General features: G+C 44.6%; 1 protein-coding gene across 1 annotated transcript in view; it reads left to right on the plus strand.

Moving 5' to 3' along the window:
• The window catches only part of MRPS28 (mitochondrial ribosomal protein S28), a 73,651-nt gene extending 58,331 nt beyond the window's left edge, over window positions 1-15,320 (plus strand). Inside the window, exon 3 of the mRNA XM_084864332.1 lies at window positions 14,917-15,320. Within this exon, the coding sequence (XP_084720458.1) occupies window positions 14,917-15,085 (169 nt within the window). The 3' untranslated portion in view covers window positions 15,086-15,320. The remainder of the gene's footprint in view (window positions 1-14,916) is intronic.
• The last annotated feature ends 8,158 nt before the right edge of the window (window positions 15,321-23,478 follow it).

Genomic DNA, 23,478 nt, shown 5'->3' on the forward strand with positions numbered 1-23,478 from the left:
TTGATTGAATTTTTTTGTTTTCTATCTCTTCCCCCTTTATCTATCTATCTATCATCTATCTATCTATCTATCATCCATCTATCTATCTATCTATCTATCTATCTATCTATCTATCTATCTATCTATCTATCTATCTAAAAGCCTAAGCAACCGAATGACTAGTTGACTGGTCGCTATGATGAGCACTGACCACCAGGGGGCAGGCATTCAATGCAAGAGCTGCCCCCTTGTGGTCAGTGCACTCCCACAGCCAACCTCCCGCGGCCGGCCAACCTCTCATTCCTCACCCCAGCAGACCAGCCCCAATCAGCCCCAACTGAAAGTGGGCAAGGCGGCCCCCATCAGCCCGATCACTGGCCAGGCCGAGGGACCCCACCGTGCATAGAATCGTGCAGCCGGCCGGAAGTGTTAAATATAGTATACTATAGAGTGAATGTCTTCACATCCATCACCTTACGTATTTTTTATGAGAATATATACGTTCTACTCTTAGCAAATTTTAGTTATACAATGCAATGTTATCAGCTATAGACACCATGTGCTACATTAGATCCTCAGGCCTTATTCTTCTCACAGTTGAAAGTTTGTACCCTTTTACCAATCTCTCCCTATCCCTCCCACCAGCCCCTAGCCCCTAATAACCACTTTTCTACTCTGTTTCTATAAATTTGACTTGAACTTTTTTTAGATTTCACAAATAAGTGATATCATGTAGTATTTGTCCTTCTGTGTCTATTTCACCCAGCATACTGCCCTGAAAGCCCACCCATGCTGTGCCAAATGGGAGGCATGCCCTCTTTTTCATGACTGAATACCATTTCGGTGTATGTAGACACCACATGCTCCGCTGATGGACACTTCGGTTGTTTCCATATCTTGGCTGTTTTGAATAAAGCTGCAGTGAACATGGGAGTGTTCTCTTAGATATTCTGTATTGGGTAGTGTGGTTGTTTTTTATGCACACCCAGAAGTGAGAGTTTTATTTTTAATTTTTGAGGACCCTGCATACCGTTTTCCGTAGTGGCTGTACCAGGACCATTGTCATCAACAGTGTAGAGGTTCTTTTTCCTCCACATCCTCACCACCGTCAGGTGTCTTAGAAACCTCTGTGATTGTCCAGGCCACCTTCTTTGTTCTTGTGGCTCCCGGTAGTTAAGGGTCTGGAATGAATTTTAATGGCCTTTTAATTGCTTACATAAAATCTGAACAAGAAGGAAAAAAGGACTATAAAAAGCAGTAGAGCCTGGAATCTGTAAGATCACCCCTAATTAGAGGGGCTGCTGAATGTTCGTGGAGGTTTAGAGCTTGTAAGAACCTTTGAGATCTAGTCAACTCTGTCTTTTGATAGAAAAATGTGAGAACCAGAAAGATTAGAGAGGAGCCCAACCCTGATTATAAAGCTTCTAATTTGCATATTGAACCTCTCCTACATTCTTTAGTCTTGACATCCAATCAAAGCAGCATTTATGTCCTAAGCTCCTATTCCAGTGAAGGATTCCTCAGATCTACGTCTCATCTTAAGGAAACCCACATTCTCATTAGAAAACAAGCCAGGCTCTCAATAAAAGTTGTTGGTTATAAGAGATTTAAGTAGTAGTTCAAGACAGTAAGTAGTAGGAGCACTACTTCCTTAATGGCCAAGTGAACTTGCAAACCAATTATTCTTGAAACTCAGTAAAAGGATATATATCTTCAGGCTGGGGTGGTCAGAGGAAGACCTTCCACATAGACATTGAGTTTTGAGATTAGGGCTGGATTTTTTTGGACTCCCTGCTGAATTTCCTGCTCCTTTATTTTGTTTTATTATTTTTTAAATATATTTTTTATTGATTTTTTTTTACAGAGAGGAAGGGAGAGGGATAGAGAGTTAGAAGCATCGATGAGAGAGAAACATTGATCAGCTGCCTCCTGCACACCTCCTGCTGGGGATGTGCCCACAACCAAGGTACATGCCCTTGACCGGAATCGAACCTGGGACCTTTCATTCCACAGGCCGACACTCTATCCACTGAGCCAAACTGGTTAGGACTCCTGCTTCTTTTAAAAAATTCACATAGAAGTCAGCTCTTCTCCCACGGGTCCCTGACCTTTCTTTACCAGTAGAGCTTCTAGTATTAGTATTCCACTTTCATTATAGTTGTTTATCTCCCCCCCTAGATTCTGAATTCTTTAATACCCAGACTTATCTTCGTATACTGAGTATCTTGCTTGGTACATAACGGTGGCAGGTACATTTCAAATAAATTGAACACTTGCATGTACTTGCACTAATAGGAATTTATATGACAACTAGAGGCGTGGTACACTAATTCATGCACGGTTGGGGTCCCTCGGCCTGGCCAGCAATCAGGCCCATTCGAGGTTGTCCCGCCCAGTCCTGATCTGGGCTGATTGGGGCCAGCTGCGGGGAGGGACTGCAGGGGGTTGGCCGGCCGGAAAGTGGGCTGTGGGAACACACTGACCACCAGGGGGCAGCTCCTGCGTTGAACATCTGCCCCCTGGTGATCAATGCTTATCATAGCTACTGGCCAGTCTTCCAGGTAACAGTCACTTGGGCTTTTATGTATAATATATACTAGAGACCAGGTGCACAAAATTTGTGCACAGGAGTGTGGGGGTGTCCCTCAACCCAGCCTGCACCTTCTCCAATTTGGGACCTCTTAAGGGATGTCCAACTGCCCATTTAAGCGGGCCTAAATGGGCAGTCGGACATCCCTCTCACAATCCAGGACTGCTGGCTCCCAACTGCTAGCCTGTCTGCCTTCCTGATTGCCCTTAACCGCTTCTGCCTGCCAGCCTGATCACCCCCTAACTGCTCCCCTGCCAGCCTGTTTGCCCCCAACTTCCCTCCTCTACCAGCCTGATCACCCCTAACTTCCCTCCCCTACAGGGTTGGTCCCTCTCAACTGCCCTCCCTTGCAGGCCTGGTGCCTCCCAACTGCCCTCCCTTGCTGGCCATCTTGTGGTGGTCATCTTGTGTCCACATGGGGACAGGATCTTAGACCATATGGGGGCAGCTATTGTGTGTTGGAGTGATAGTCAATCTGCATATTATTCTTTTATTAGATAGAATAGAATCCTGGTACATGAGTGGGGGCCAGCTGGTTTGCCCTGAAGGGTGTCCCAAATCAGGGTGGGGGTTCCCTTAGGGTAGGGCATAGGGTGGCCTGGGCCAGGGGCCTGTGGTGGTTTGTAGGCCAGCCATGCCCCCTGGCGACCCAAGCACAGGCCCTGGTATCTGGAATTTATTTACCTTCTACAATTGAAACTTCATAGCCTGGAGCAGAGCCACGCCTCCTGCCTGCTCCGTGGCAGCAGCCATTTGTGTTTGGATTTGTTTACCTTCTCTAATTGAAACTTTGTAGCCTTGAGTAGAGGCCTAGGCCAGCAAGGGCAGGCAAAAAGCTTGGCTTCTTCCATTGCCTAGGAAACCCAAGCCTCCCTCCTGCTCTCTCTATGGCTGTAGCCATCTTGGTTGGGTTTATTTGCATACTCGCTCTGATTGGCTATACATAATGGTGACAAGTACATTCAAATAAATGGATGTACTTGTATGTACTTGCACAAATAGGAATTTGTATGACACTTGTGGCGTGGCTGGTGAGCGTGGCTTGTGGATGTAGCAAAGTGATAGTTAATTTGCATATCATTCTTTTATTAGGCAGGATTATTTTTTAAAACATATACTAGTTTTGTGAAGCATACAAATCCCCTCTCTCTGCATCCCCCCTCTCTGCATTCCCCCTCTCCCCTTTCTCCCCTCCCCATGTCCCTCCTCCTGGGACCTCCCCTCCCTGCATCATCCCTTCCCTGTGTCTTTCAGCCCCGAGTTCCCCCTCTCTGCATCCCCTGTCCCCACATCCTTCCCTCCCCGCATCTTCCCCTCCCTGTGCCCCCCCTCCTTGGTTCTCCCCTCCCCAGTTCTCCCCCTCCCTGTGTACCTCCTCTCCCCGTGTCCTCTCATTCTTGCCTCATAATTCCCTTTCCACAGAGCAGCCAGGCTGGCCTTCCCTTCTGTTGGCTTCCCATGACCTGCAGTAAATGGGAGTGGAGCACCCATGGCCTGCTCCTGCCTTCCTCGCTGCCCCCGACTCCCTCTAGTCTGCATGTCGCGTGTTCTCGTGCACATCGGCCTTCCTTGTTTAGATCTGCCCATTTCTCCTTTCTTTGAACTGACTCTACCTGGACTGCTGTGCGCCCCTTTCCCACCTGGCTCCTTCCTGTCGCTCAGGGCTCCCTTCAGTGTCCGTTCTCAGAGGTTCCTGGAACCCTGTCGCCTCTTCAGTGCTTGGCTTCCCAAAGGCACCTGAGGAAATCTGCCCTCTGGCTGAGCGGCACAGGCTGGGGCCCCACCTGCCGAGAACTCTGCCTCCCCCCAGGGGAATGGCCGGCGGCCGGGGGCCGGCTTCTCCCCCAGGTTGCCTCCGTGGGCTGGGGTGAGAGAGCCTCTCTTTCCGGTTGATTTCTCCTTACCTCGTGTAGATGTTGAGTAGGTGTTTGTTGAAAATCCAACAATACTCCAGAAACAAGATTAAAGGAAGACTCGGTCACAGTCAAGCCTTGATCTTTCTCTACCTCTTCCTCTGTTCTGTACCAACAAAACTTGTCTCTGGCAATAAGTGTATATATTTTCTTCTCTCATAAAATAAAAATCATACACCACAAAATATAAGCCCTTTTGCTCAGATGCCATAATACTTGGGTCCCAGTTTTAGTTCTCAGCACCTCTCAGGTGCCTGAGAGGATTTCCTCCTTGGTTCCTGCTGGACTTTTGGGGATTGTTTTGATGTGTGTCTTTAATTCCCTAACAAGTGTACAGAATAGACGTTACATAAAAGGGCAAAGCTGGAATTGAGATTTTAAATACCAGATGTGAGACAAGCAAAGTTGTTTTCCAGTATGAATATATATACTCATATTCTAATCAGCAACACTTTTTTCCCCCTAAAAATAGACAACATGGTTGTTAGCTGATAGGATTGTCCTTTCCCAAATTCCTTAGCACACCTGATTTTTTAACTCTAAGAGTATGACTGTTGTCATTGATATTATATGTAACTTGTAATTACCTATATAGTCCAAATTATTAAAAAAGGGCACTTCTCGTTGGACATGTTAAAATGTTTCATTTTCACATTTCATGAAATAAATGAATGCTTAATCAAAACAAAACTTTTCTGTTTGTTGTGGCACAAAATACCAATTAGCAGGAACTTTGTTTAAAAGAAAACAAAACCATACATTTATATTAGAATTGCAGAAACAGATTAAAATCCTTACCTAGGATGACAGCCGTTAAGGAAACACAGCTGGGTATTGTGAGCAGTATCCCTTCTTGTTGCCTCGGGGCCTGAGGTCTCCAGCTGCAGGCTGCGGTGTGTTGTTCATTTTCGCCTCCGTGATAGGCACACCCTCTATAGTGTTTTTAACGGGATAAGCAGTAGTTTTCTCAAGGGGCTTTTGATAGTAATTCAGGTAGCAGAAGTGATGATTATAGTAATTTTTGTTTCCCATGTACATCTCCTGATGACTGGGTAATAAAGGAGGACTTAGGTTTGTGCTGGGTTTTAAGTTTTAACGAGTGGGGATCTGAAGAGCCGCAGAGCTCCAGGAGCTGTGTGCCTGCGGGTAGGTGCGGAGCAGTGAGCGGGGTCCGCACAGGCAGCCCAGACCCAGCAGCAGGAAGCAGCAGGCTGGACGAACCAGGAAACATGGCGGGCCGTGCTCTGAAAAGTGAGAGCAAACCAAACACGCCACGTGGTCGCGTAGAAAGGTCAGTTGTTAACTGAGTGTTTAAGTCTATATCAATATTTGATGTAGCCAATTAAAAGTCTTAAATGTTTGCATTTTGTATATATATTTAATCAGTGTTACACATAATGTCACTCCACACCATATCAGTTTTCAAACACTTAAATTGGATAAAAGTAGAATTAAAATCATTGAACTACGAAAGTCCTTAAACCTATTCTAACACTGCTATTTAATGATGAGGACTGCCTAGACATTCATTTAAAAAAAAATTAAGTACACACAAGATACACACATATTCTCTCTCTCTCTCTCTCATACATGCACATGCACACAGTTCAATTGCTGGCTTCACATATAGATCAACACTACAGTAAACATTTGTCAGAATTAGAAAAAAAAACAAAAACGTGTTAATTAAGCCATTGGTAACATTTTCATTTTTTCTCTTCAAAAAGAAAAGAAGAATTTATTTTTTTAAGTCTTAAAACTTTAAATAGAAATTATAAGGAAATGAGAAAAGGTTCTAAACTATTTTAACTTAATTGGATGAAAACATAGATGGTTAATAATTTCAAAAGAACTATTTTTACAACCTCTGATAATTATGATTACAGTAAGACAGCTAAATTGACTAGCAAAGTCAGAATTCCTCAGAATATTCTCTTTGGATTCTGAGGTTCAGTCGGGCCTTGTAACTGTCAGCTTTGTGTTATTGGTGTATTTGTATGAAAGGACTAGTCAGAGAGACTCTGTTTTCATCTACTACCCTGTTTCCCCCAAAATAAGACAGTGTCTTATATTAATTTTTGCTTCCAAAGATGCACTAAGTCTTATTTTCAGGGGATGTCTTATTTTTCCATGAAGAAGAATACGGTACACATTTATTGTTAAATGAAAATAAAGGAAATTTATTACCTGTATACGGTACGGTAGTACGGTAGTTGTAAACACAAACCAGACAAACTGTGAATCCTATAGTATCAAGAATTTACTCATTTATTCAATGACAATCATGTCATCATCTTCTGGAACATCATCATAACAATCCAATTCCTGAATTTCCTGGTGAATTTCTTGTGACTCTATTTCTTTCAGAATCAGTGGACCAAATCTCTCATGTTTAGCAATAGCACTGTCTTTAAATGAGTACTTCTTGTCAGGGTAGCCTGCTCGCATGCATTTGCTATGCAACTGTCAGTGATTCTCTCCCATGAATTCTTCATCCAAGTCACAACTTCTTGCAGTTTAAGTTTCACAAAGTTTCCACGCTGATTTCTCTCCATTCTATTTACAATGTAGTCATTAATTTCCATGCGCAAATTGTCTTTGAATGGCTTGTTTATTGCAATATCAAGAGTTTGGAGATAGGCCATCATTCCTGTGGGAATCATTATCTGATCTATTTTTCTTTCGTGAAGAAATGTCTTCATGTCTTTAGCGTGGTGAGTGCTGGCTGCATCCCAGACTAGCAGACCTCTTTGGCTCCCTCGCATAACAAGCGGCAGCATTAAATCGACCACTTCCTTATAACTGCTTGTGTGGCCCAGGCTTTTTCAGTTTCAAGGATAAAAACGCCCAAAACATGTTCAATCTTTTCCTTCTTGCCCTTAGAAATGATTAAAGGTGGGATTTTAGTGCCATCCAGACGAATTGCAAAAATACAGGAAACACATGCAGTTTTGTAAGCAGTGGAGGGAATGTACACTAAGGAGGCACCCCGCTGTTCAATTGTTGTTTGAGATGATTGGCCCATAAACACTGCAGTTTCATCAATAGCAATCATGTTGGAAAGATTATATTTAAAGTCAGCATCATCAATAAAGGACTTGAATGCAAGTGCTCGCTTAATAACTTGAGTATCTTCCAACCTAAACAATGTTGTACCGGTAGATCTTCTTAAAGACAGTTCATTTCTCTGAAGGAAATTATTCAGCCAGTGTTGTGATGCTTTGAAGTCTTTGGGGGCTATGTCAAACTGTGGTGCCATTGCAAGGGCAAATTCTTGAATCTGAGCCCTTTTCACAACCAAAGCCTTTGCTCTCCTGTCAACAACCCATTCACAGATCAGGTCTTCCAGCTCGGAAAATAATGGTTGCCGACCTGATCCACACTTGTGCTTTTTAGCATTCCTTTGTCCACTTGTTCAAAGAGGTTACAATACTCTGCTCTCCATTTTTGGACCAATCGGATACTCAGCATCTTTTCTTTGCAGAAAGCAGTAAGATTTTGGCCCCAAGAGTCTTCCACGATTCCTTTCTTGTACTCCACGCAGTAGCTTTTTCTTTTTGTGCTCATTTCTAGGGGTAAAAAAAATGAATTGGGGTATCAAGGTGGGGGGAGGGGGATCACTTAAAATGACATGGGGGATCAGAGGGGGGAATCAAAATGGCACAGGAGAATCAGAGGGGGGATTACCATTTTAGTAACCCCTTTTGATCCTCCTGTGTCATTTTGATTGCCCCCACTGATCCTCCTGTGTCATTTTAAGTGATCCCTCTCTCCCCACCCCTGTGCCACTGAACACCTTCACCAGACATTCCTCCTACCCCTTTATCAGACATTTACGCCCTGGGGCCTGCCTGGGGACTGTCACTGGGCTTGCTGGGGCCTGGATCTGGCCTGGAGCAGGGTCTGCCACTGACTGAGAACCTTCAGTCATCATGAGGGCGGCCGCGAGCATCAGGTAGTGTCACCAGAGGCAGACCAGCACTCACCACCTTCACTGCATCCCTTCCGCTCTAACCCTCCTGTTCTTCTACACGCGACTGCAAAAGTCTCCTCCTCTCTACCGCCCCGTGCTCACCGCTCACTCGGACCTCCGCTCCGCCTCCACACAGCAGTGACATCAGGACTCCGCATAACATTACTGGTTGCTAGACACCAGTCAGGACGACCCTAGCGACCAGTTTATGGTAAATTAATTTTCATTCTAAGACAGAGCCTGTGGGGCCTTATTTTCAGGGGGATGGTTTCCTTCTGAGTTATATTTCCTTCTGAGTTATATTTCACTCAGAAGGAAACCTGTAAGTAGGTCTTATTTTCGGAGGATGTCTTATTTTTGGGGAAACATGATAGTACGAGAGCCCCCAGTGGTACTGATAGATGCTGAGGGGTGTCTGTGGAAGGAATGTCAAAAGTGTCTCCAAAGGAAAGTCTTTAGACTGTGTTTCTAATACAGAAATGCAAACCCAGGTTTAATTGCCCTTTTCCTAAAGAGCTCAGACACGCACCTCACTTACACGGCACATGGTCTGGAAAGTGCCCAGGAAGACGGCAGTCCTGGAGGCCAGTGTGAATCCGTCCGGGCTGGGTCACAGCGATGGGCCACAGCGAGCACACCAAGGCTCACTTCACTTTGATGTGCTCCCTGGGGACATCTATTTACCTTTCAAGACAGCAGCATTCAGTGGTTTTAATATGAAATACAAGATTTCTGAAAAATAAATATCTGGGTTTTTTCTCTAATTAAAAAAAGATGTAAAAAAAAAACACAGAAAACATTGCCTGAAGTTGTGGAGATTTTTTTCTGATAATTTTTAATTCAGTAGTATTTGCTACCAAAAGTAATCATTTTTCTAATGGGGAGCAATTAAAATAATGAGTTGGATGGCAGCAACATTGCTTACATTTTATGTCAAAGGGAAGACGTTTTAAGACTATATGAAGTGGTAAATTCTTACGGCCCCAAAGGGATTAAGTTTACAGTTCTTGCAAGAAGTCGCAGGTAATTGAGAACTTAAGAAAAGGAAGAGGAAAGAGTCTGTGGATCTTAGACCACTTGGTTGCCTTAAGCAAGGACTTGACATTACTTTATGTCTGCAGCTTGAGGAAGTGTCTCTCTGAAGAATATCATTTAACCTCCATAGCTAATGAGACAGTATCATTGCTGTGTGTCTAGTACAATATCACATGCAGATTGGAAGAAGAATACAAAAATCAACAGAAAGGAAAGAAGTGGATCTGGTTGTTTATTATTGCTGGTTCTAATGAGTAATTACTTATTATAACAAACTGTTTCAAAGTGCTGTTTTTCCTGTAAAACTAGCCTTTCTGCCACAGTGCACATTGATATGTTGTAGGAAAATATCTTACTATTTTTATTGTCACTTTGAAATTGTCTAAAGCTGCATAGTAACATGGCTATTTAAATCAAAACAAAATAAAATTAAATTAATTTAAAAGTTTAATTCCTTAGTCAGACTTGCTCTATTTCAACTGCTCAATAATCACATTATATAGAGTGTTTCCATTATCACAGAAAGTTATGTTGGGTCACAGTGTTTTGGTTTTATTGATAATTGTAATTAAGGTTCAGAGCATTCCTTTGAAAGGTAGAAACATCTATCATTTGGCTCAGCTGATAGAGTGTCGGCCTGCAGACTGAAGGGTACCCGGTTCAGTTACGGTCAAGGGCACATACCTTGGTTGCAGGCTCCTCTCTAGCCCAGGCCCTGGTTGGGGTGCATGTAGGAGGCAAACAATTGATGTGTTTCTCTCACATCGATATTTCTCTTCGTCTTTCCCTCTCTCTCACTCTATCTGAAAATCAATGGGAAAATATCCTCGGGTGAGGATTTTTTTTTAAAAAATGTATGTTTTTAGATGATAGTTATAGAGGAGACTGGTCTTCTGTCAGTGCAAAGATTAAGCAAAGTTAAACTGTAAACAAGGGACATTTAGCACACATAGCAAAACACAAAAATGAAACAGAGGTGTTGCTTCTGGTGATGCAATTTTCTGAACAGTGAGTAACACTTGCTAAGGTTCTGAACAAAGTCAGTCTTTGATCACTTTACACCGTAATCACATTCTTAGGAATTTAGTGTACACTTAAACTTTTATTAAAATCACACCACTGCCGAAACTGGTTTGGCTCAATGGATAGAGAGCGTTGGCCTGCGGACTAAAAAGTCCTGGGTTCAATTCTGGTCAAGGGCATGTACCTTGGTTGTGGGCACATCCCCAGTAGGGGGTCTGCAAGAGGCAGCTGATAGATGATTCTCTCTCATTGATGTTTGTAACTCTCTATCCCTCTCTCTTCCTCTCTGTAAAAAAATCAATAAAGTATATTTAAAATAAATAAATAAAATCACATCACTGTTTGTCTTCAGTAGACACAGTTTCAGGCTTGATGTCTAGTTCAGAGGCAGGACAACATTGTACAGAAGGGTTCTCTGTATCACAGAATATCTTCATCCCACCCCCTCTAAATATCAACCCGATAGCGTGACCACCAAGACGGACCTCCAAACATTCCCAGCACATCTGGTATAAATATTCAAGAAGGTGGACCCTTCAGATAATGTTCGTAAGCTGGTTCCTTTGTTGTTTATATTTTCTTGATTTTTCTCTTTGTTCAATATTTTGAAATTGAAATATAATGATGCTATGGTCCAAGTTCTTTTAACACCTGTCATTACTTATTCCTATTAAAGTTAAACTTAACTGACCAGGAGTAATGAAAGGAAAATTCCTTCTTTAAATATGTTATGGCCTTGTGTCTCACATCCATTAGAAAATGTCTTGGACTGAGTAAGTAGAAGCTACACTTGACACTCTCAGGACCAAACTAGAAATACAACTAAAATACACCCTTTTTCGGAAAAAACACCCTGAAAAATCAAATGAAGACTAGCTGGAGAGAGCCCTCATAACCCAGGACAGAAAGTGGAGTCCACAGAGGCTGGTAGGAAGTACTGAGATGCAAAAGGGATGGCCAGGTTCCCACAGACAGCAGCTGAATGTCTGGAGGGATATCTCAGCTGTGGAGGTTTCCCATTGAGAACTCGGGGTTCTAAACCCAGTCTGGGCTCCCCAGCCCAGAGCACCAGAACGGAGAAAGGTGCCCACAGAACATCTGGCTGTGAAAAGCAGCAAGGTTGCTGTCTGCCAGGGAGAGAAGACTGGAAATGCAGTCACCCCACCGACCCCCGTATAAGGCCAACACACACAGTTTCACGTGCAACCACTCACCTTAGGCTCTGGGAGAGGGAGGGCAGAGTGGCTGGAGCTCTGGGAGGAGAGTCCGGGGTTGGGGACTCCGGGGTTGGAGCTTCGAGAGCAGCCACCCCGCATTCCTGTGCTGAGTCACTCCCTCATGCTTCTGAGGACATCTTTCCCCCTGGACCTTTGCTATCCAGGCAGTTTTTACCTGGAGAGGCAATTGCCCCATGCTGTGGTCTATAACCTGAGGCCAATCAGGGCTGATAACGATCAGACAGCAGGCAGAAATGGGTCTCTGGAGGCTTTAAGTCTTTGCCTGATCTGATTCTGGGCCCTGGGCTAGGAAAAGCAGACCCTAATGGTCCTTTCCAAAGATACTTAGCTGAGGGAGCCACAAGCTGTGGATTACTGATAACTCCAATCAAGATACACAGGGTCAGTCAGAAACTAACATTGTCCTGCACTAAAACTTGAAGTCCTAGCAGATCTACCTAATACATAAACACAAACCGAAACAGGCAGCCAAAATGAGGAGACAAAAAAATGACCCCCCGAATGAAAGAACAAGAGAATGTTTCAGAAGAAAAGCTAAATGAAGTTGAACTAAGAAATTTATCAGATATAGAGTTCAGAATAATGATGGCAAAGATGCTCAACAGCATGAAGAAAGATATAGTAACTATGAAAAAAGATCTGTCAGAAATTTTTTTAAAAATGACATATCACTAATAAAGAACACATTGGAAGGAATACACAGCAAATAAGAGGAAGTCAAGGATCAAATCAGTGAATTAGAAGACAGGATAGAAAAAAATCACTCAGAGAACCAAAAAGAAAAAATTAAAAAAACAGGAGGACAGCTTAAGGGAGCTATGGGACAACATGAAAGGTAACAATATTCTCATAATAGAAGTGCCAGAAAAAGAAGAATGTGAGCAAGGGGTAGAGAACATGTTTGAAGAAATAATGGCAGAAAACCTCCCTAGCTTGGTGAAGGAAAAGAGCACACAAGTCCAGGAGGCACAGAGAGTCCCAAGAAGAATAATCCAAACAGGCTCACATCCAGGCACATCATAATTAAAATGCCAGAAATTAAAGACAAAGAGAGACTCTTAAAGGCAGCAAGAGAAAAGCAATTTGTTACCTACACAGGAGCTCCCAAATAAGGCTGTCTGCTGATTTTTCATCAGAAACTGCAGGCGAAAAGGGAATGGCATGAAGTACTCAAGATAATGAAAAGCAAGGATCTAAAACCAAGATTACTTCATGCATCAAGGCTATCATTCAAAATAGATGGTAAAATAAAGAGCTTCCCAGACAAAAAGAGTTCATCACCACCAAACCAGCACTGCAAGAAATTCTAAAGGGACTGCTATAATGAGAAGAAATAGAGAAACATAGGCATACAGAATTTAAAATGGCAATAAATAAGTACCTATCAATAATACCCTTAAATGTAAATGGGTTACATACTCCAAGCAAAATATATAGGGTAAATAAATGGATTAAAATCCAATTATATGCTGTCTACAAGAGACCCATCTCAGAACAAAAGACTCACACAGGATGAGAGTGAAAGGATGGAAAAAATTTTCCATGCAAATGAAAACAAACGAAAGCTGGGGTAGCAATATTCATATCTGACAAAATAGATTTCAAAATAAAGGCCATCATAAGAGACAGGAAAATTTACCACATAATACTAAAGGGATTGATCCAATAAGAGGATATAACCCTGGTAAAATAGGCACCCAATATAGGAGCACCTAAATATATAAAAAAAATTCTTGAGGACTTTCAGGGAGAGAGTGACAGAAAAGGGAGAGAGTGACACAATCATAGTAGGAAACCATAACACTCTTCTGACTTCACTGAATAGATACTCTGGACAAAAAAAAATTAACAAGGAAACAGAAACTCTAAATGACATAGTGGGTCAGAAATTTCTTGACATTTATAGAACATTTCACCCCAAAGCTATAGAATATACATTCTTCTCAAGTACACATAGATCATTCACAAAGATAGACCACATGTTAGGACACAAAACAATTCTCTACAAGTTCAAGATTGTAATCATATCAAGCATCTTCTCAGATCACAGGGGAATGAAATTAGAAATTAACTACAGTATGGGAGAAACCAAGATGGCGGCATAGGAAAACACCTAAACTGCTGCCTCACACAACAATTTCAAAACTACAGACAGAAGTTTCAGTTCACAACTATAAGACAGAATGGACGGCATCCAGAACCACAGGAAAGCTGGCTGAGTGGAAATTCTACAACTAGAAGGAAAGAGAAAAGCTCACAGAGAATCCGAGGAGCTGCAAAGGATGAGGTACGGAGACACGCACACAGAGAGGAAGGGCGGCTGAGTGCCTGGCTGGTGTTCTCTGGCGGGAGAGAGAAGGAAGCCCCAACTTCACTGAACCCAGTTCCGCATGCATTGAATCCTAGTTCTGGGCTAAATCCCGTGGACCTAGGCTCATATGGGGGAGTCTGGACTGTCAGGTAGAGAGAAAGGCACACAGAGAATCGGGGGAAGCCACGGTGGGCAAAAGTCACTAGTTCTCCTAGCGGAAGGGAGTCGGAACCCCAGTTCACTCTCCCATACCTTTCTGTAGTGCTGATGTTTAAACTCTTAAAGTAATTGATCAAGGAAGAAAGGTAAATGAGTGTCAGTTTTTATTTGGTGTTGCATTACTTGGCTGTGTTATTGATCAAATTCAGCCATCACGCATGTTATTGCCAGATTAGTCTTTAATTACAATCAGTCTCCATTATTAAGTACTTTGCACTTAGATTCTGTTTTCAATTTTGCTTTTATAAAATTTCCTTTAAAAGATTTTAATTTTGGAAGAAAAATGTATCTGAAAACTTCTTTGTCACCTTGATGCTCTCCAACTTTATAAACAAATGACATAGTAAAAGAAATGTCAATTTCAAGAACCAACTTATTTGAATTTCAGTTTGGAAAATATTTTTATTTTATTTTTATTTTTATTTTGGTTATAAGAATCTTTAAAGGCAACTTTAAGATGAAAATTCTGACATAACTAAATTACTTTTATGTCAAAAATTATTTCTCAGATACTGGTGTTAATTTCTTTATCTTGAGCCAACACAAATCAAAACTAGAATTTGTATTATACTTTAAACTAGTTGTTCATTTTATGCGGAATTATGGATTTTTTATTTATTTTTTCTTCTGCTTAGGAAATACCAGATTGGAGCCAGAGTCCGGCTGCGGCTGCTGGATCTTGAACTTACGTCCAGGTTCCTGGGAGGGACCTCAGATACGACGTTACTGGAGGCGGATGCAGTGCTCCTGGGGCTCCAGGAGAGCAGAAACCCCAGGGCAAGAGAGGAGCCTCGTGAGCAGTGAAGGACTTGCTTGGTGTCTTCCCTCCTTGGTACCCCCCAGACGGTCGTCAGCAGTGCAGTTAGAAAACTGGATAAATGATTGGAAGAAGACAACGAAAGCAGTAATGGTAGCTCTTGTTTGTTAGAACTTCCTTAGCTGTATCTCCCTTCCCCTTTTGTACCATTTTCCCCGTTGTTTGGATAGTGTAACCTGTACCGAGCAATGCTGTGATTGAATAAACACGCTGTGAGCGCTGTGTGCCGGCACCGTTCTAACCCCAAGAACAGCAGTAAGTGAGACAATCGCTCACATCGTGAAGCTTACCCTCGACCAGGGGAAATAGACAGCAAATAAGTGAAAAACGGAGTGTATTAGAGAGTGACATGTGCTGAGGACAAAAATAAGAAGGGAGGGCTGACGTCCGAATAGACTTTTTCCCAAAGAGGACATACAGGTGGTCAGGAGGCCCCTGGGAAGGTGCTCAGCATCCTGGAAAGGCACATCCGAACCACAGCGAGGTACCACCTCACCCCTGCTGGGATGGCCGTTACCAAAAGGACGCCGAGAAAAGGGAACCCTTGTGCACTGTTGGTGGGGGTGTCGGTTGGTACAGCCACTGTGGAAAACAGTATGGAAGTTGCTCAAAAAATTAAAAGAGAGCTACAAGCATTCCACTTATGGTATTTATCAGAATAAAATGAAAATACTAACTCAAAAAGATGTTCATTGCAGCATTAGTTACAGTAGCCGAGATGTGGAAACAACCTAGGTTGCTGGATGAAGAGGTAAAGAAGATAATGTTAAATACATAAATTGGAATATTACTTGGCCATAAAAGGAAGAAAATCTTGCCATTTGTGATAACATGGATGCGCCTTGAGGGAGTTATGCTAAGGGAAATAGGTTAGAGAAAGCTATAGATCACATGATCTCACTGATACGTAGAATTTAACAAAAGGGGAAAAAACAAGCCTATGGATATAGACTAGAGAATAGATTGATGGAGGGGGTTAAGGAGGGTGAAATGGGTGAGGGGGATTAAAAGGTATAAATTTCCAGCTATAAAGTAAGTCATAGGATGTAATGTACAGCATGGTGACTATAGTTCATGATACTGTATTGTAATTTGCTGGTTGCTAAGAGAGTAGATCTTTAAAAAAAAAAAAAAAATTCTTAATATATTTTTATTGATTTTAGAGAAGAAAAGAGAGAGAGAGATGCATCAATGATGAGAGAGAATCATTGATCAGCTGCCTCCACACCTTGAACCTGCATCCCAGGCATGTGCCCTTCGATCCACTGAGCCGCTAGGGCAAGAGAGAATATCTTAAAAGTTCTTTTTACAGGAAAAATTTGTGATTATGTATGGTGATGGATGTTAACTAGACTTATTGTGATCATTTTGAAATATGTAAAAATATAGAATTATGCCTTATATCTGAAACTAATATGTTATATGTCAATTATATTAATAGAAAAAAATAAAGCAGGGGCCCTAGCCGGTTTGACTCAGTGGATAGGGTGTTAGCCTCAGACTGAAGAGTCTGGGGTTTGATTCTGGTCTAGAGCATGGACCTCGGTTGCAGGCTCAATCCCAGGCCCCAGGCAGGGCATGTGTGGAAGGCAACCAATCCATGTGTCTCACATCGATGTCTCTCTCTCTCTTTCTCTCTGTATCCCCCCTCCCTTCCACTCTCTCTAAAAATCAATGGAAAAAATCCCCAGGTGAGGATTAACAACAGTAAATAAATAACGTAGGGAATGGGGTTATGTTCTCAGAATGACTGAGATTGAACTTTAGTGTGGTGTCAATGGAAGGCCTCAGATTTATGGAAAAGATTTTATTTTTCCACAGATACAGTATTTTGAAAAAACTTCTATGAGCTTTTTATTGTTATTGAAGTTAATTGATTTATGACATTATACTGGTTTCAGGTCTACACCATAATGACTTGATATTTGTACATAGTGTTTCATGCTCACAGTAAGCCTAGTTAACATTCGTCACCATTCATAGTCATCAGGAATTCACTTTATGAATAATGGCTGGAGGAAATGGAGCCAGCCACGTGAGCCTCTGGGAAGGAATGTTCTAACAGAGGGAATGGCCAGTGCGAAGGCCCCGAGGCAGGACTATGCCTTTTCAGTTTAGAGAACGGAGGAAGCTGAGCATCTGAGCAGAAGAGGAGGAGTACAGAGTACATGAGCCTGGGGAAGTGAGAGACCAGGTGTGGACTTGGGCCTTTTTACTCTGAGATGGAGGATCACTGGCGGAATTGAGCAGAGGAGGGATGTACTCTGACTGACAGGCTAGCGGCATCCCTTGAGTAGACCAGCTGAGTAGGCTGACCAGGAACTGGGGCAGCAGCAGCAAGACCTGGAGGAGATTGCAGTGATCCCGGCGAGAGGATGGCGGCTGGGACCAGTGTGGTGGCAGTGGGTGGGAAGGCTCTCTGGATATATGTTGAAGGTAGAGGCACAGGTACTTCCTAATGCTGGATGTGATCAAGAGAGGGATAACAGCAGGGTGTTTGGCCTGCACAGCGGAGCATTGAGTTGCCTTGAACCGGGATGGGGAAGGGCGGGGTTGAGCGGCCTATGAAGAGTCAGTCTGGACGGGCTAAGTCTGAGAAGCCTCTTAGCCATCTAAGTGGACATGTTCTGAAGGCAGTTGGACATGTGGGTCTGGAGTTCATGGGAGAGGTTTGCACAAAAGATAGAATCTTGCAAATCACAAACATTCTATCATACTCCAATGATATAGGTCAGGAGCCCAGAGCAAAGGTCGCCACTAGAGGAGTCCTGTTAGTCAGGAACAGCCCATTGCTGATGGTCCTCCTGGAGATGCCAGGGAGCACCGCGTGGCCCGCACACGGGGCAGTCTCTCTGGCACAGCAGTGGGAGGCTGCCTCCGAGCTGCCTCTAATCAGACTGACTCCCTCGTAAACCACGGTATTGGGGTAGGATTGACATGTAAATGCTGAACACAAAGTGTATAACTCAAGGAATTAGAAGATAAGTACACAGCCATGAAGCCATCACCACATCAAGGTCAAGGCATCTTCACCACCACCCAATGTCTCCTGCTCCTCCCCCCAGCCCTTTACTTGAGATTTTTTTTTTTAGAAAGACTGCTAGCAAGATGGAAGTCACTATTGTACGTAACTTAATCACAGAAGTAACATTCCCTTGTTGTTGCTATATTCTGTTTGTTGGTAGCAAGTTGAGAATAGAGAGGATTAACACAAGGCTGTGAATGCCAAAAGGTGGGGACATTGGGGTCACCCGTAGGGTGCCTGCTGATGTATGTAGAAGGCAGGTAATTTTCTGTCCGGTTTATAGTCTCTGGGTCAGGAGTGGCAGGATTTGGACCTGGTAGAGATCACAGGATCTGGTCTTTGGGCAGAGGCTGTGATTGGATGAGGCTTGGCGGTGAGGGTCATGGATGTGAGTTACACACTATGGAGGGTTGTGGGTAGTTGTGGCCAAGAGGACAACTGTGACAGATTGAATGTTCATCCCAGTCCTTCAGTCCCCTGGAGTGGAACCCTTGCTACAATCTCATGATGGATGGGGTGGGAGCCCGAGTCATTGAGGAACTCATTTCTGTAATTGGTTTAAGCTAAAGACATGAGTAAGTTCAGGAAAGATTTTGTTGGCTGAATGGTAAATCCATATTTGGGTATTAAAGGAGACCAGGGGTCCTGGCTGGTTGGCTCAGTGGATAGAGCATCGCCTGCTGACTGAAGGGTCCTGGGTCTGATACCAGTCAAGGGCACATGCTCGGGTACGGGCTCAGTCCTCAGTAGGAGGTGTGCAGGAGGCAGCCAATTAATGATTCTCATCATTGATGTTTCTCTCTCCCTCTCCCTTCCTCTCTGAAATCAATAAAAATATATATATTTTTTTAAAAAAAGCGGGGGGAAGAGGTGGGAGAGACCAGGGTTTTGAAGCATATCCCAAACTCCTGAGGCCAACATGACTGGAATACCACGAGACTCTAACACGACAGGCTGGTCAGACCATGGGGCTGACTCAGGATTGCATTACCTATATTCATATCATTTGGTTTTTAAAAATAAGTACACATTTTGGTATAAATTCCTAAGGAGAACATGTAGTTTATTTGAAAAGACCATAGCCTTTCCCCATGTTTCTCTCAAACTAATTACAAAGAACTCAGATGTTCTGAGCCAAAGGATGTAGGAAACTCGATGAGCAAATGTCTTATTGACATTCCCACACCTGCCTTCTGCAAGTGGAAATGGAAATGGCTTGGAATGTAGCATCTCAGCCTCCAGGTGAGGAGTTCTATGGACCCTGATCATCCTGTGGACAGATGGAATCTTTAGAGACCAAAAAATGGCTCAGATTACTACCATTTGCTTCACAAAATTGCCTGCTTGGAAAAACCCCTCTCTTCTGCCCTACTCTATGTCTCAACTCATTATGGTTTGGGGAAAAGTGCACATGAGGCTGTGATAGCAATAATTATTGCAAATGAATGAATAAAGGCAAACAAGATTCTGTGTCTTCCCCTAAAATGCAGCTTTCATTTTAGATGCAGCAAATACCACAGAAGCCAGTAGAGAAAGATGTCCCAGCTCCCAAACCATAGTGAAAGGAGTGGGAATTCCACTCAGGCAGGCAACTGAGACTAGGATTGTGGGTAAATGCTGCAAGCTTATTGGCCAGAAATAATGGCATGTCTCAGTTATGTTGCTGCATAACTATCTTTTAGACATAGTGACGCCCAGTGTACTACTAACTTCTCAAAATAGAACCACAAAATGGATGACAATTTAGGTAATCCCATGCCTGTGATTTTTTTTTTTTTTTTAATATTTCCAGTGCATTAGTCATTTCTACCTTTGATAACACCTTCCCCCTTTCCATGCACACTCTGCTGCAGGAGTTAACAAAATTCGACATGACTGGTGGACTAGGAAAAGTCCTGGCAAATCCATCCAGAGGGCATTATACTCTAACTTCAGTGTCACCTTAAGGTGAGGAGCCAGGACTAGAAAAACCAGAAAGAACAAGAAAGAGTGATTATTTCTGGTAAACCATAAATTAAAGTCTTTTTTTTTTTCTTTCCAGAAATTAAAGTCTTACGTAAGGTGAGTTAACTTTACAATGGTTACCTATATTAAAAGAGGTGATATGCAAATTAACCCTCACACTGTCACAAGATGGCTGCACCCACAGAGTAGGTGAGGTTCCCCAAACACAGGATGGCTGCGCCCATAGCAGAGGTGGGGTTCCCATAATGAGCGATCAGCAGGGACATGAGGCTGCATGGCGCCAGGCCGAGGAGGGGGACCTGAAGCTGCACCTCAGGGCTTGATGGGGGGGCCTGAGGCTGTGCCCCCCACCCCACCTGGCATGCACCAGGGTATCTGAGGCTGTGCCTTCTGCCCGGCAGGGCTTGACAGAGGTGGAGCTGGCCAGGTTTGGATCTTGCCCAAGGGGGGTGGGGCTGGCGAAGTCTGGGTCTCGAATGATTTCGAGGTGTGCGGACTTGACTCTGGGTCCTGCGATATGCCCCAGACTCTGACAGGAAGAAGATTTTCACATACATTTTACTAATTTTCTTTAATCCTTGACACTTCTATTATAGAGAAAGGGCAAATGGCAATATTAAACTATTTCCTCTAATTAATTTCCTTTTAATGTGCACGAATTTCGTGCACTGGGCCACTAGTCTTCTCAATAACTCTCCCAGTCTGCTAGGTGGGGTTGTAGGACATCCTTGGTGGTGAATGTTCACTGTTCCGATGGGCAAGGAGGACCACAGAGCTCCAGGTGATTAAGGCAGCACAGTGTCTCTCTAGCGAGGAGCTGGAGCTAGTGAGGTAGGCTGCACATCCTCAGAGGCCCGTGGCTCCCGTCAGGAAGGACAGCTCTGAGGCCGGGCCCAGGAAGGAAGCCTGGAGCATGGAGCTGTTTCCTCCCCTGTCAGGCGTCTCTCAGTTTCTTTCCCAGCCCAAGGCCGGCTTCCTCCAGTGCAGGGCCTGCCCTGGGGACTGTGCATGTTGGGACAAAACACTAGTCTTCACCTCTATTGCAGGCATGGATGGGCCTTCGTCAAGCTCTCCAAACTCCCTGGCCTCGCTGGTGTCACAGGTCTGCGCAGTCAGTCCCTGTGGCGCCAGCAGGCCCTTCACCTGCCCCCCTCCTGTGCCCCCTCCACGCCCCTGTGGCCGGCAACTCTCCCTCAGCCTGCGTTTCTCACAGAGGCCAGCTTGGCATCCTTCACGAATCATTGCAGGACACATGGAGGACAGAATCTGTTCCTCTACCCGTTTCTAATGCTATGTGAACACGGTGCCAGTTAATAAAGAAGGTCCTTTTAAATGTTATTGATCAGAATAACTTTGTAAACTCCTGCTGAGTCAGGTTTCAGTTGTGGGGAATACGTAAATGTGTACGCCACGAATCTTGCCTCTAACACTCTCAAATGAGTTAGTCCGTCTCCTGTCCCCAGACATTTCCCGCTTTTTGGAGTGGAGAGCACTGAGCAGCCCGGATGGTTCCTGTGACGCCAGGTCCCTGGCATGGACACAACGTCACCGTGCGGCAATTTCCGGGGGAAGGTGGGCAGCGCTGCTCGCTCCTAAGCCGCCCTGTGCTAACTGTGACTGTCACCCTGGCTGCCAGCTGCTCCGCTTACTCACTGTGCTGCTTCTAGTAACCCCCACGCTGCTCCTTCACTGCCGGGCCTTGTTCAGAGCAAGCAGGAGGCTTGGGTTTCCCTGGCAATGGAGGAAGCCAAGTTTTCCGCCCACTCTGGCCGGCCCTGAGCTCCACTCAAGGCTACAAAGTTTCAATTATAGAAGATAGATAAATCCCAGATACCAGGGCCTCTGCTTGGGTTGCTGGGGGGCATGGCCAGCCTGCAAACCACCACAGGCCCCTCGCCCAGGCCACCCCACATCCCAAAGGAACCCCCACCCTAATCCGGAACACCCTTCAGGGCAAACCAGCCAGCCCCCACCCATGCACCAGGCCTCTATTCTAATAAAAGAGTAATATGCAAATTGACCATCACTCCAACACACAAGATGGCTGCCCCTATGTGGACACAAGATGGCCAGCAGGGGAGGGCATTTGGGAGGGACCAGGCCTGCAAGGGAGGGCAGTTGGGGGTGATCAAGCCTGCAGGGGAGGGCAGTTAGGGGTGACCAGGCCAGCAGAGGAGGGAAGTTAGGGGCGACCAGGCCTGCAGAGAAGGGCAGTTGCAGGGGGGTGGGGGGTTGGGGGGAGACCCAGGCCTGCAGGGGAGAGAAGTTGGGGGGAACCAGGCTTTCAGGGGAGGGCAGTTAGGGGCAAACAGGCTGGACGGGGAGCAGTTAGGCATCAATTAAACTGACAGGGGAGTGGTTAGAGGGTGATCAGGCTGACAGGCAGAAGTGGTTAGGGGCAATCAGGAAGGCAGGCAGGTGAGCAGTTGGGAGCCAGCAGTCCTGGAATGTGAGAGGGATGTCAAACTGCCTGTTTAAGCCTGATCCTAGCCCTCAAGGGGTCCCAGATTGGAGAGGGTGCAGGCTGGGCTGAGGGACACCCCCCTCCCATGCACGGAAAAAAGAAAAAAAAAAAAAAAAGACCAACATGCAGAAGTGTCAGGCTCACCATGGGACAAATATTGTTTCAGAAGGAAATTGATGCTGGTGTCAACTGATGGTCACCAGAACTAATTCAACACCAATAGGAATTCCCAATTTAAGGTGCGATGAAGAAGGAAAGCTCTTTAATTACTGCAGACAGCTCAATAGTGTGACCGCTCAATTATGAAGCAGCAGCATGCTGTTCCACGGCTGTGAGGTGGCCCTGGGAGGGCACCTGCTGCACTCCGGGCTGCCTGCCCCCTGCCCCCTCTGGGCTGCTCCAGTGGGGCGGGTGTTTTCAGTGCTCCGGCTCCAGCCAGGGGGAAACACCTCTCAGCCTGGATGGCAAGGGATTGATCCTCCGGAGGCAGCGTGGAGCTGACTTATATAGAGAGAAGTCCCCACCCCTGGTTTCTGATTGGTCAGAATGGAGCTATTCTGATTGGCCAGTGAAGATGCTGAGGGGACGTAGCTGTGTGCGTACGTCCTGTGTGCATACTTTGCTGTGTGCATACTTCTCTGTGTGCATATTTTGCTGTGTGCATACTTTGCTGTGTGCATACGTCGCTGTGTGCGTACTTTGCTGGGTGTGTACGTCGCTGTGTGCATACGTCCCTGTGTGCATACATTTGTTTTGTGCATGCATTGCCATGTGCATACATTTGCTGTGTGCATACGTCGCTGTGTGCGTACGTCCCTGTGTGCATATGTCCTGTGTGCATATTTTGCTGTGTGCATACGTCCTGTGTGCATATGTCACTGTGTGCATATGTCCCTGTGTGCATACGTCCCTGTGTGCATGTGTCC

Source organism: Pipistrellus hanaki (assembly GCF_964339955.1).
Source record: "Pipistrellus hanaki genome assembly, chromosome: 17".
NCBI lineage: Eukaryota > Metazoa > Chordata > Mammalia > Chiroptera > Vespertilionidae > Pipistrellus > Pipistrellus hanaki.